This window comes from Rhinolophus sinicus, linkage group LG11, assembly GCF_036562045.2.
Source record: "Rhinolophus sinicus isolate RSC01 linkage group LG11, ASM3656204v1, whole genome shotgun sequence".
Taxonomy (NCBI): domain Eukaryota; kingdom Metazoa; phylum Chordata; class Mammalia; order Chiroptera; family Rhinolophidae; genus Rhinolophus; species Rhinolophus sinicus.
Window position 1 is genome coordinate 61,473,955 of NC_133760.1, and position 14,212 is coordinate 61,488,166.

At 37.7% G+C, this 14,212-nt stretch overlaps 1 protein-coding gene across 2 annotated transcripts in view; it reads right to left on the minus strand.

Annotated features, from left to right (window-relative positions):
- Positions 1–1,993: 1,993 nt before the first annotated feature.
- CHRM2 (cholinergic receptor muscarinic 2) overlaps positions 1,994–14,212 on the minus strand; it is a 127,717-nt gene continuing 115,498 nt past the window's right edge. For both annotated transcript variants that reach the window (XM_019750621.2, XM_074315330.1), the window contains exon 3: positions 1,994–11,723. In XM_019750621.2, the coding sequence (XP_019606180.2) occupies positions 10,276–11,676 (1,401 nt within the window). In that variant the 5' untranslated portion in view covers positions 11,677–11,723 and the 3' untranslated portion in view covers positions 1,994–10,275. The remainder of the gene's footprint in view (positions 11,724–14,212) is intronic.

The following is a 14,212-nucleotide window of genomic DNA, read 5'->3' on the forward strand; positions in this document are numbered from 1 at the left end:
AAGCACAGTTTGAAAAACCCTGGAACCTTTATTCTCTACTAGAGTCTTTCACTATAATAAGTGTTATAAATATACAGCTTTTATTGAGTACCCTCTTTGTCAGGCATTCTGCTAGGAACTTTTCAAATTTTACGTAGTTGCTTCTAATCCTCAAAATATTACTTATATATATAAAATTTATAGCAATACCGTGTATATATAAAAATGAAGTGTGTTTACATATGAAGAAATTAAATGACTTTCTCAAGGTCAAATAACTAGTAAGTGGAGAAAAATGTAGAGAGAGAGGGACAACAGTAGCCATGTATGACTCTGTCTCAGGTAGACAAATGCAGACTAGGTCTTTGTAACTTATAAAACTTGCCGTCTACAGGGAGAGACAAACATTTATACAAACAATTCTATAAACAACAAATAAAACTGTAATTGTGAGAAATGCAATGGGTGCTATCATGGAGGATTTAATGTAGTTAAAAAAGTCAGGAGAGACATTTGTGAAAATGTCATCCTTGATTTTGAGATAACCAGGTAACAAAGGGTGAAAAAGGTTTCCAGGCAGTGTTGTTCCAGGTGCATGTACAAAGGTCTTTTGGCAGAAAAGGGCTTGATGAGGGCAAGTGTGCCTTGTGGCAATGTGGCAAGAGCAATGAAATCATCTGGGAGTGTGGTGAAGGCTGAGGAGGGAGAAATGGGAGGGTCTCAGCAAATAAAGGGGATGTAGGTCAGAGGAAAGGAGGCTGGATGTTATCGAAAGAGGGACTTGCTAATAGGTTTTAAGCAGGGGAGTGATATGTTCAGATTTGCCTTCTGAAAAGACCATGCGGGCTGCAGAGTTTGAGACGGACGGAATGAGGTTCGCGTTGATGTGGCAAGATCAGTTAGGCCCCTTCCTTTATGTACGGGCATTAATAGAAATAGGAGAAGTCGATCAATTTGACAAGCTTGATATTTATGAGGTAAGATTGGGAAGACTTGAAGTGTGATTAAGGGAGAAAATCAAGGACAATGTCATGGTTTCCATTTTGTGTAACTGAGTAGATGATGGGTTAAGAAATAGCAGAATAGGGTCTATTTTGTGGGTAAAATCATGAATGTAAGTTTTTGTGCACGGTGAGTTTGAGGTACATTTGAAATTTCCCAGAGGGGTTCTGAGGTAGTTAGACAGGGTTGGTGTTCGGTAGAGAGGATTGAAATGGACATAATATTTATGTCTTACCACATTTAAGAGGGTAGCAAAAGCTGAGGTTATGGATGAGATCCCATCAGGAGAGAATATGAGATGAGAGAGAGCTGAGTATGAAGCTTTGAGGAACTTGAACTGCCCATTTTTGGGAAGGCTGAAGCTAAGTCTTTCTGACAGTCAGGGAGGCTATAGAGAATTTCTGTTTTCAGATGGAGACGAGAATGGTTGGCAAATGAGGCTTTGACCAACTCTGAGATTCAAAGGATCTCAGTTTACCATAAGTTTGGTAATGAATATGTCTGAATGAATCCTTTCCTAAACCTGGGGTTGGCACTTTCCTAAACCTCCCTGGCAAGAACGTGGTCGTCTTGAAGCCCATTCACCATTGTACTTCTTGGACTATGTACACTTGAGAACATTTGGTATTAGTTTGTGTGAGTTTTGACTTGCCTCTCCTTGTTTGGAAGAAGGAAATGAATTCCAGATCAATTCAAAGTATATTATTTGGGGAAAACACACACAAAAAGAAGAAAGCTTCCCTACACACCTAACCCACCAAGTACTTGTAGAAACCTGAGCAAATTTGTATTCCCTCTATCTGAGACTTTAGATATTTAGCAAATAGAGAGCAGAGGTTAGAAAGGGTATTCTAAGAGCAATTTTCATCCAGTAGACAAAGAAAATGAAATGAGAGTCTTCAAGGGGAGAGCCAGAGCCCCCACTAACCTGCATTGAAATTAGTACTTTATCTTGGGAATACCTAAAGCCCGACTTTTAAGATGCTCACAAAAGTGTTCTAAACATGATGAATCATATGAAAATGCACTTTATTGTTGACTTTTCTGACAGATGATGCTTCATTTAGGAATACAGCTTGGCCGAAAGATATCCAAGGACACGGCATGTAATTGCTATCATCTTCCAAGTATTTCTGGCATTTGGCACCACCATTTCCTCCCCGCTGAATTTGGAAGTTGGAATGTCTTTGCACGCGTGTGTCATCAACAATGAAGCCAAGACTCCTTTGGTATGTGCAATATTTTCCATTGGTAGGCACCCCATTCTCTGTATTTGTGAATCACTTTCCATTAAATTCTTAACTACTGTCTCTTTGAATATGTTCTTTTCCTTTTACTAAAAAAGTAGATAAATTATATAGAATTGTATAAATATATGTAGGTTATAGCAATAATATGTATATATCTCTCTAATCTCATTGACACATAAATTGGATTATTTTTAAAGACCCTATCAAAAAATGCACTCATACAATTTATAGACTATAAAAGGTTTTCTTTAAGAATATACAGTCTTCAGTTATTCTAGTGTGTACATTTCCATTATTAAATAATCTCACTATGGGTTTTGGAATTCATATACATTTAAGTAACTGTCTTTTAACATAGGATTTTAAAAAGACAAGGACTCTATACTATGTGTATGTTTCTCTTGAATGAACATTCTATTTCTTACTCTTAAATCGAAAGCGAGACAATGAAAACAAGAAAGATACCTTTGTCACGGTAGGCTTGTAGGAATTAGAGTGAACGTAACCTTGTAATTCAAATTTGTCAGTTACATATTTAACCTGTACATGGTCAAAGACTGCTATTGTATTTGTTAAAATTTGCTTCCTAATAGATAGGTGCACACTGAGCATGAACTTTTCTCCCTTGTTTTTTTCATCACGTCTGAAACTTTCAATAATTTTATTTCTCCTCGGTTCTCCCAAGCTTGTGATAATGTAGTTTCTCACACACTCTGTGTTCAACAAAGGGCTTGGCGGGATTTAACACCTCAACATGTGCCTGATAGTTCATCACGACAGGCTCCCAGTTGGTGATGGTAGCTGTTCACATCTCCACAGGGCCTGATTGAAAACAGCCCATTGATATGTCAAGAACTCTTGTCAGGGTGACTGAGGGCCAGTGTCTACCACACTGTGAACAGCTGTGTAACCACAGAGGAAATTAATATCATGATGTTCAGAAATGATTACATATGGAAACCATCATTACACAGATTATTTTTTGCATTTAAAGCTATAATTCTATCCATCCATATTTTTGCTGTTTTTTGTTTTCATATTTAAAGCATAGGTGGCATTTATAAGCAGTTATTTATTTATTTATGTATTTATGTATTTATGTATTTATTTATTTATTTGCTTTCTGGGGTAGCAACGTCTGCTAAATTTTTTTTTAAAAAAAGCTCTAGGGAAAGAGCAATTTTTATGCTTGCCTCTCAAAACATTTATAAAAACTACTTTTAAACCAACATTAGTGAAGACATTAACAAAAATACTAAAAAGAGATGAAAGAAGTAAACATACAAAAATGAAATGCAAAGAACTTGTACAAGAGAAAGTTCAATTAAATATTTATTGTTATTCTTTTTAGAGAGCTTAGGGATACGTTTTTGTTATTTTCCCTCACTGGGACGTCATATTTTTAATTGCTCCTGTTCCATTCCTAATTTTATTCTTTATGATTACTGTTTTCTGCTTAAATACAAAGTTGTTCACATTATATTTTTTAATGTAGGCTAAATTACGCAATAGGATGAAAAAAAAATAAAATGGTTTTACTCAGTTATTTAATATCTATTTCTTAAATGCCCTTTGTACTTTTTATTAATAAGCTGAAATAGTGAGAATCCCAAGGAAAAAAAAAAAAAGAACCTGGTTGGTAATCTTACGTTTTCTGCAAGATGGGTCATGCATGCCTGACTTCTTGTTTATTCATTTAGGATCCCAGACATTTTGACTATGTGATCATCTGTTGAATATTCAGAGTAAGTATTAGTCCTACGGCATGTTTCTGTACCACGTCTGAGAGGGATTTCAATAGAAACATTCTGAGAAAGCGTCATTTTTTCCTTCTCCTCAGCTTTCTAGATAGTCATGTTAATATTAAAAGCACCATAGTGTAGAGTTGTATAGTGTCTGGGGGTACCCATAGTGATGGTTTGTATATGTTAATGTGTTTCCTAGGTGTTATGGTGGATTTCTCCAATCCAAGCATGTTTTCTTACCGTGATCCCATGTAATCACGATCATGCACTAAAGAGATGACCTTGAGAGGACTGGGATGTATTGGTGGCAGACACTAAGGTAACACTCATATGATCCTAACAGCTATAAGAAAATTCTGCAGCTTACAGACCATAGCACAAAGAGGAGATAGTAGAAGGTTTTCTTCAATACCACTTAGCTACCCAAGAGTTCAATGTCTCCTCTAGCAGAGCTATAAATTCTGGAAGAAATAGAAAGGTTATACCCAGCAGTAGAATTAAATAGGAGAAGATACTTGCCAATCATACATCCAATAAGAAGTTAGTAACCAAATTATATAAAGAACTCATATAACTTAACACCGAATAAACAATCAGATTTAAAGAAATGGGCAGAGGACCTGAACAGACATTTCTCCAAAGAGGACATACAGATGGCCAACAGACAAATGAAAAGATGCTCAATGTCATTAATCATCACACAAATGCAAATTGAAACCACAATGAGATACCACCTCACACCTGTCAGAATGGCTATCACCAATAAATCAACAAACAATAAGTGCTGGCGAAGATGTGGAGAAAAGGGAACCCTTGTGCACTACTGGAGGGAGTGCAAATTGGTGCAGCCACTATGGAAAACAGTCTGGAGTTTCCTTTAAAAGATTAAAAACAGGATACTCATTAAAAAAATTATTTGACAGAACCTCCAAAGATATTCACATTTTTCAGTCAAGATTCAGTTGAAGGGTTCAGATGAACTGCTGCGTATATGGTGCAAATACAGAAGACTATTACCTTTTTTTTTCCCTTTCACAGTTTCCCATGATTTACTGTGTGAGTGTGTGTTTAAGAAACCAAAGAACTGATTTTCTAGAATGTCACCTATTTAAAAATACCTACGTACCACAACTTACCACATTCTGCTTCTTGCATTTTTGACTGAGAAAGATGGATACACATTGTAAGTGGAAAATGCTTCTTTTATGACGGCAACGTGATTTTCCTGTCACAGTATTGGTAACCACCTAGTCAGGAATAGCATGTAATAATTCATTGATACAGTATTCAATTCAAATTCCAGAAAATGAAATGAAAATATTTCACTAGAATAAGAAACAAATGAGAATTGATAGAAAACTCAATTTTTTCTTTCATTGTTTTTCTAGAAATAATTTTGGTTCAAGTAAAGGAAAGCAATTCACAAGGGTGAATTGTGGCATAGGAGGAGAAATTTAAGAAGCAAATAGGCTTTGAAACATTATAAAATTGGAAGAAAACTAGAATTCACTGAAAAACATCTCTCCTACTGCATGCCTTGGTATCTAAAGACTAATAGGAATCTTTCAAATGTTCAGTGTTTATGACTTTTCTATTAAAATCTTTTGGGATTGCACGCCCAATATCATCTCATAACAACTAAGAACTCACGCCAGCGGGCCAAATAAAATGTTCTGGGGAATGTGAGTAGTTGAGTGGTCAACAAAAAAAAAAAAAAAAAGAGATTTGCTGTGGAGAAAACGCAAGATGCTCAGAAACAAACCACCTATTTCGTAATTTCTTGGAACTTACAACATCATACTATGCTAAAAGTTATTGATATTTAATGTAAGGGATGCTGTATTGGACCCAAACTGAAATGAGTGGTTTATAAAATACAGTGTTTGCATGACTTTTTATCGTTTTTCAGAATGAGAAACATTCTTAAGGTCATCCTTTCCTCCCAGTGTGATTATTTTTTATTTTACAAAAATCAGTTAATGGGAAGGAGAGCGAAGCTGTATGTCAATGAATTGGTTGCCATCTCATCAGGCAATCAGACGTGAGATCAACACAGCTGTTGGAACAGTAATGGCCAGGAAGAGTCTAGTCAGGGGAATGTCAGAAGTGCAGGAGCAAAAAAGTATTGTTGTCACATGGGGTGACACCAGCAAAGATTTATTAATATATTTCTTCACGCGATATTTAAAATTAGTGCCATGCTTCCAGAGTATAAAACAGTTGTCATAATACGGGTAGGATTTGGGCTGCTCTTAAACCTCTCCCTTCCAAAGCAAATACTGCTTTCCTTGAAAGTTGGGCATGTAAAATATATTCTTGTTACTCTGAAGCAACATATACTATACTGCATATTAAGATTTTGTGTATAATATATTTATTTGTATACAGAAATATGTATTCCTATTATACATTTCATTAGTTTATTTATAGAATATGTATATTAAGCATACAGCAGATTCCAGGAAGATACATTAAATATGCACACACAGTTCATGCTGCAGCGTGCACCCTTTAAGAGAAGCATATTGAAGAGGCATGGTATTATATATACATGCTGAAAATACACTTTGCACAACTCACCCAGCTTTGGGTGCTTCCCTAATCTATTGGCAACACCAGTGCTGTCTGCGGTTGTTGAAAGGGATATTATCAAAATGGGGAGAAGGCCACTATCAATGAACTAAGTAGGAGAAAATAAAAGTAGATTGCTTTTCTAAGTGTATGTTGTTGTCAGTTTGAACTCCCATCTCCCCCAGTGTCAGACCTTCAGGATCAAAAAAAGCAGTGACGGGACCAAGAGCAGGAGAATGTGGGACCTCCAGCTTCCAAATCCAAACTGGAAAGCTTATCCCCGGAGACGTACTATATTGGTGAGTCTGTCCGAACACTTGGGATCTGCCATTAAGTTAATAATGAACTCATAAAGGGTAAGCGTTTCTTTTGTGAAGAAATGACCTGGCTTTTTCTTTTCACATGCTTCATCTCCTCTTCTTATAAGACCACTCTGTGATATTTACATTATTGCTAGGAGGAGAGAAGACATTCTTGACAGATATTCCCTTTGCCAGTGAAAGGAAATGAATCATATTGTTTCTGAAAGAGGCTCTTCATGTTTTTGAAAGGATCAGTGTCAGCTTCAATAGAAACTGACTACATCAACCACAACCATTTTAATGGTCAACTACTGGGACCTCCATTGACTGGACTCTGTGGCAATTGTCATCTGACGTGCAGCTGTCAGAAACAATGGACTGTGTGCCTCGTCTGATGATTCTGGATATGTAGATGTGGCCTGTTTTCCCAATCTATGAATGGCAATTATACCAGAATCAGTGGGTGACAGTGTGTTTGATACACCAATGGTGAGCATTACCTTTTTCAAACAGATGAGTAAGTTGCATTGATGTTCTAATAGTGATACAGGATTATCTTCCCACGTATACAAAGCAAGCTCTAGAATCCCTTAAAATACCCCAGGGTTTCCCAACTTTGGCACTAGTGACATTTTGAGTCAAATCATTTTTAGTTGGGGTGGAGGGAACTATCCTGTGCATTGTAATCTGTTTAGAGGGCGTCCCTGGCCTCTATCCGCACTAGATGCCAATAGCCCTGCCCCCAGTTGTGACAACCAAAAGTGTCTCCTCGCATTGTTAAATGTCCCCTGAGGGGGAGGAGGGACAAGATCATCCCTGATTGAGAGCCACTGAAATAGACAAACCCAGCAGTAGTCAATGCAAATCTTCGAACACAGTCTCCATAGCTTTCTAATCATCTACCATTTTCAGTACTCTTTCCATTTTTTGATTCCGGTCGTCAAAGCTTCCATGATGTGTCAGTTTATCTTCAATTCCTTTCTTTAATGCTCGATGGTTTCTCTTTTGATAAGGTTGTGGTGGCCATAGCAAAGATCAAAAATAAAAGGAAGAAAAGGAAGGATGCAATGACGATGAAGAGTAACACGCAATTGGACTCAAGGTGAGCTGGATTGTTAGGGGAGAGACAAAAAGTGACCTGAATCGAAAATCTGTGAATCCAAAGTGTCCATCCTGACTAAAGCTGAATCTATATCATATTATAATAGTACAACAAGTTAATAAGTAAAATATTCAGCCAGTCAATTGTTTTGATTACAGGCAACCAAACACCCCATTGGCTTGATGTTCCTTCCACTCATATGTCAATTTGAAGAAATAAAAACAAATATGGATTTAAAGTGTAAAAGGTTACATTGATGTAATTGTAGAGTGAAGGAATCTGTATAAACTGATGCTATATGTTTATACATGGAAGATTTGGGGGGGAAATGACTGAAGGTATTAAAATAGGAAGTTATTTTTATAAAGGGTAACTTAAATACAAGTATTGTTGGCAATTTGCTTCTTACTGTTCTTTTGTTGTTTACATTGTGCTTTTTTTTTATAACTCTCTAAATTGTTGTACCATCTATGAGGCAAGTCACAGAAAATACCTCTAAAGTGCTAAGCTCTAATACTGACAAATTCATCATGCAACTCACATAGATATTACAGGTCAAGATGTCATAAATTTCATAAATCTAAAAGGCAAAAGGTGAAATTTGAAAAGGCTTTTATGTAAGTTTGATTTCTACTGATTGGACCATCTTTAGAAAATTTGATTGGGAGACTAGCAAATAAAGTAAGAAGACAAATGAGTAAAAATAATTAGTTAAATGTGAACAATATAATCAAATAAAAAATATCTACATGGACAAGATTGTTTATAAAGTCACTATTTGTGTATTAGTTCCTGATATGACTTTTTTATGGTCTAGAATTAGAGAAATGGTGGGAAGTGACACAGGTACAGCCACCTTCATTCTTCTCTCAGATTCTGCTCAGCTCACCTGGCCTCTGTTTAGTTATTCACTACATTTTTGTCACAAAAATTACTATACTTCTATTGATAAATGTTGAAGTTAAAAAAAATCTTAGGGAGAATTGACAATTTGAAGAATATGGAACGTGTGTTTTCAGTAATGTTTCTGATTACTCTTGTGTGTTTTGTTTTTTTCCACTGGGTCACAAGATGGTTATAAACAAGCTCACTTAAGTATACGTTGAATATCAGCCTTTAGAAGGCACTGAAGAGAAGGTCTTCATCTCTTGAGACTGACCCAGAAGTCATTGGTGCCACGTGAGTACTTTAATCCTATTTAGAATTCCAAAAGGAAACAGCATCTTCTTCCTGCTGACAAAGGCCAGGAGTTCATGTTTTACATGTTAGCATTTCATTCATGGGTCAGGCAGCTTCAGGTTGAAACAGACTGCCCTTTTAATCTTCCATTATCTTATCTCATAACTTGTCTGGCCTCCGTAAACTTTCTCCTACTGGAATGACCATTATTTAACGTATGAAATCTCAATTTAAAAAAATCGCTTTGGTTCCTCAAGCATGTTTATGTATTAGAGAGGCTATTCCATGAAAATAAGAGGCTAGTTTAAAAGAAAACCAGGTTGGTAAAAACATTTCCCATAAAGAGTCATCAGTGAACCATGTCCTTACATGTTTTTATACCCTCAGAGGACACTGTGGGCAGGGAAGAAATGCCCATTTTTATGGCTGTCTCTGGTTGGATTTTAGTGAAAGTCCTGCAGAATTTGCCCTTACACACTATAGAAGAGGAAAGTACAAAAACAAATGCTCATACGAGAAAAATAATGATGTGATCTAGTTGGGGTTTTTTGTCTGTTTGCCTTTTTTGATGGTGGGTAAATGGAAAGGTAAAAAAAAAAAAAAAAAGCATTGCAATCCTCCTAATGAAACCATAACAAAAGAATAATATATGCTGAACACTCTGGAGACCGTTTCTACATCTGTTTTGGTTTTCTTTCTTCACTTCCCCATTGTATAATGTCTCTTTATGTTTAAGTCTCCGTGTTAGCTTGTAACTGTGGCCTTTCATCCTTACATAAACACATGGGAACAAAAAAATGGGGGGGAGAAAGGAGCGAGGTTCTTCTTGTGCAGAGACTGATAAAACAGTAGACTCAGAAGCCCTTCTTCAAAGACGATGAGAAAACGTAGGTCATTCCTTCAATCCACAATTTCAGTGTGTCTCTTTCATGGTCTCCCTGCTCCTACATTGACAGGGTTTATAAGGTGCAAGCGTCTCAAGCTGGAGCTTAGGTGCAATGAAAGTGTCCCTGCTGGGCTCTTTAATTGCACATCCATAATAAGACTATAAAGTGCAATGACAGAGATTTTTAAAACTAGCTCTTTTGCCCCTTTTCTTCTTCTTAAGCTCCTCTTGACCACCTTCCTTTCTTCCCCAAGATGCTTTACCTTGTAGCGCCTATGTTCTTGTAATGACACAGGAGAAGGTGTTTAAAAGTCTTCTTGAAGGTGGCATTGCAAAGTGCATAGCAGGCAGGGTTAATAGTACTGTTGATGTAACAAAGCCAGTAACCAATTGTCCACACTGTGGTGGGGATGCAGGGTGCACAGAAGGTGTTAATAAGCACCATGACATTATATGGGGCCCACGTGATGATGAAAGCCAACAGAATAGCCAAGATTGTCCTGGTCACTTTCTTTTCCCGGGAAGGTGGAGGCTTTTTCTTCGCAGGCTGCTTAGTCATCTTCACAATCTTGCGAGCTACAATGTTCTGTTTTTCATCTCCGTTCTGACCTGAAGAACCAATCAGCTCCACCGTGGTGTTAGTCGGGGTACAGGAATCACCTTTTGGGGTCTTGGTGATAATTTTGAAGTATGTTTGCTTCGAGTTCTCATCTTTGGAATAGTCCAGGGAAGTGGAAACTGTGTTTTCATCCTGGGTGATTTCATCATCTCTCAGATTCGAGGCAACAGCACTGACTGAGGTGGAATCATTGGAGCTCTCTTTCTCTTCCCCCTGGACACAGTTTTCGGTCACGGCATCTCTGGGGGCTTTGCCATTCTGAATTTTGTTGTGCTCCAGGCCATCGTCACTGCCAGGCATGTTATTGTTGTTTGGTTTCACGATCCTTCCTTGTACGAGACTCGGAGAAACTGGGTCTTGGTTGGCCGCAGGCTCCTTCTTGTCCTTCTTTATCCTGCTCTTGCTGGCTCGGGATATGTGCCAGTACAACACAGCCATAATGATCACAGGCAGATAGAAGGCTGCAATGGCTGTACCAAAGGTGACAGCAGCGTTGGAAAAAAACTGAATGTAGCATTCCCCATCCTTTACGGTTCTCACCCCTACAATGAACTGCCAGAAGAGGATGGCCGGAGCCCAGAGGATGAAGGACAGGACCCAGGCCGCGGCAATCATCATACCCGCCATTTTGGTGGTCCGCTTGACAGGGTAGGTGAGTGGTTTTGTGACACAGAAGTACCTGTCAAAGCTGATGATGAGCAGGTTCATCACGGACGCATTACTGACCACATAGTCCAGTGCCAGCCACAGGTCGCACACCACAGGTCCCAAGGGCCAGTAGCCAATCACAGTGTAGAGGGTGTACAAGTTCATGGAGAAAACACCGATGATGAGGTCAGCACAGGCCAAGCTGAACAGGAAGTAATTGTTGACAGTCTGAAGGTGGCGGTTGACTTTAATGGAGACCATGACCAGTATATTCCCTATAATTGTCACCAAACTGAGGGATCCAGCCACAAGCACAATGAAAACCACTTCAAATGTCTTGTAAGGACTGGCCAGAGCCTGGCCATTGTCAGAGGAGTTTGTTGAGTTATTCATTGTGTGTCCTCTAATCAGTAATCAACGAGCCAGACAAACATTTAAACCTGCAGGGAGATAGAAAATTAACAAATATAAACAGTGCTTTAAAATAGATCAGATTTTGTCCTTCTGAACCACATTTCCCCCCAAAAAATCTTCTTTGCTTCTTTTATATGTTTATTGTGCCTATATGCCTGATTAAAAGAATTATGCAAAAGATGATTTCAGGCTGGCAAAGTAGTTACAGGCTGATAATGTTTTGAATGTGGCCATATCTAGATAAGAATATCTGTCTGTCTCTCTGTGTCTTTCTCTTTCTGCTGTCACCAGTCAATTAAACTGAGCATAATGTCTTTGAATTAAACTAAATAAACCAAAATTATACATAAAACTTTCCAGAGCATCAAAAAGTTTCTGATATAGACCAAAAAATTCACAAACCAACGGAAGGACAAAATTAGGGAAGAAGGCATAAAACTTGTAATATTGAGTTGTGACTTTTATAGCCAATAACACCTTTCCACCTGGTAGCTCTAAACCTTTTTTGCATAATAATATTGATAATGATAATAAAATACCTTATTAGTGAATACACTTCACCCAATGAGTATTATTTTTCTCTGACCTCTGTTTTACACTTGTCATCAGTATCATATAATTAGCATTTCCAATATTCCACTGAAAGATATTCTATCTTTCAGTAGAAGTTCCTTATTCAATGTATATTGATAGGATTGTGTCAGTTTTCTGAATGTTTTGTTTTTCAAATCACTGCCAAATCTATTATCTTCCTGTTTTTCCTGTTGGTAATCAGGCTAGGATTTATATTTGTTTAGCAGAAGAAGGAACTGAAGCCCAGAAAGAGGAAGTGATTTATGCACATATCAAATCAATGATACAGATAAGACAATAAACCTTAGCTTGTTTAATCATTCTTTCATTCCCTTTGCCCTCACATACCTTACTGAGTAACTTCTCTGTATTAGGTATTGAGCTGTATCCTGGCTATTCAGTGATGAGTAAGACACAGTCCCTGCCTGTGAGAGGGTTATGCGCTGGTGGCAGTGACGGGTGGGTTAAGAAGCCATTATTTAACCCGAGTGTGCCTTCTGGGGCCCAACCCTGTTGTATTTAAGTTAAGACATATCACCATTTTTCAGGTAATACCACCAAGTCTGATGACAATTGCGTGATCTTTCATCAGGGAAAAAAAATGCTGGAGTCATAGGAAAGAAAGTAAAGAGTCCATCATGAGCTTTGACACAGTTCTGGAGACACAGCATCTGAAAGAAAAACTAGCCCAAGCTGATAAAATCGATGTTAGCTGTGTGTATCAGAAAGCATTGTTGAAAAAAGTATTAGTATTACAAAATTCAGAAATCTCGATTCATTCAAATCCCAGCTACTTGTATCCTACCTACCTACTTGTATCCTAGACATAATTAAGCCCTCGGTAATATTTATAATCTCGCCCCCTTGCCTATTTCCAGAAGGATCTCAGACACTTCCCTAAATAGCTCACATTCAAGGAAATTACATGCAGTGTCCAAACTCAAGATTGTGTTTGATGACTTCGTGCCATTTTACACTCTTGTCTCCTACCCTAAACTCATCTCCCCACATCGTTCATTCTACATTGTCACATTTCTCACCTGTGCCTCCTATTCAGACTTCAGGCATCATCAACTCTATGAAATCCTTTTGAGAGCTCTTGGCCTAGCTGGTTTTTCCCCATCTCTGCTTCCATTGCATGCCTCATCTCATTTTATTCTCTTCTGTTGTTCTTAGTCACTTGTTCATTTGGCTTACAGTTATTTGAATGTCAAGTGTAAAGCCGAGTTTATCATACTCCTCAGACTGTAACATCCTCACCAGTTTCTACAAGGTCCTTCTCTTATTTTTACTTTATCAATACTTTCCTTCCTTTCATTTTTAATGCTCACATCTCATGATCCCTTTTCACCTTTACTACTTGCTTGAGTTGCTTAGACTGTTTCTTTGGCTAGCTAGCTATGCAACTCTGGAAAAGATCAGGTGTTTTGTGTTTTTTCTTACGATCTTAGTTTACTAAACAATATTGTGGTCTAGCTTTTGTTGTTTTTTTATTTTTGACTCATTACTATGTTTTTTACGTTGCTCTAGCTGTTTCAAATGTATTGCTTCTAATTCTGTAGTGAGCAAATCATGACTTTTTTTTTTCTTATACAGTTCTCTAGTGATGGACATGCCGCTTGCCTCAAACTGCTTGAAACTGTGCTGAAATTACAATTTTCACATCGTGTCACACACTTGAGTATGAATTTCCCTATCATATGTGCCCAGGCATGAGACCACTCGATCAAGATGCGGGTATAAGCATTCTTTTGGCGACTGCCATAATTATTTTCCTGCGTGGCTGCAACAGACCTATTCTGATCAGGTCAGTCCTGTTTCTCAATAACCTTTAAACAATTGTGCAACTTGCTAATATTTGCCAATCCCAGAGCGGTGAAGTGTAGCTTTGGTTTTTAACAGGTATTTTTCAGATTCCTAGAGAAGCCAAGCACTTGTTTCA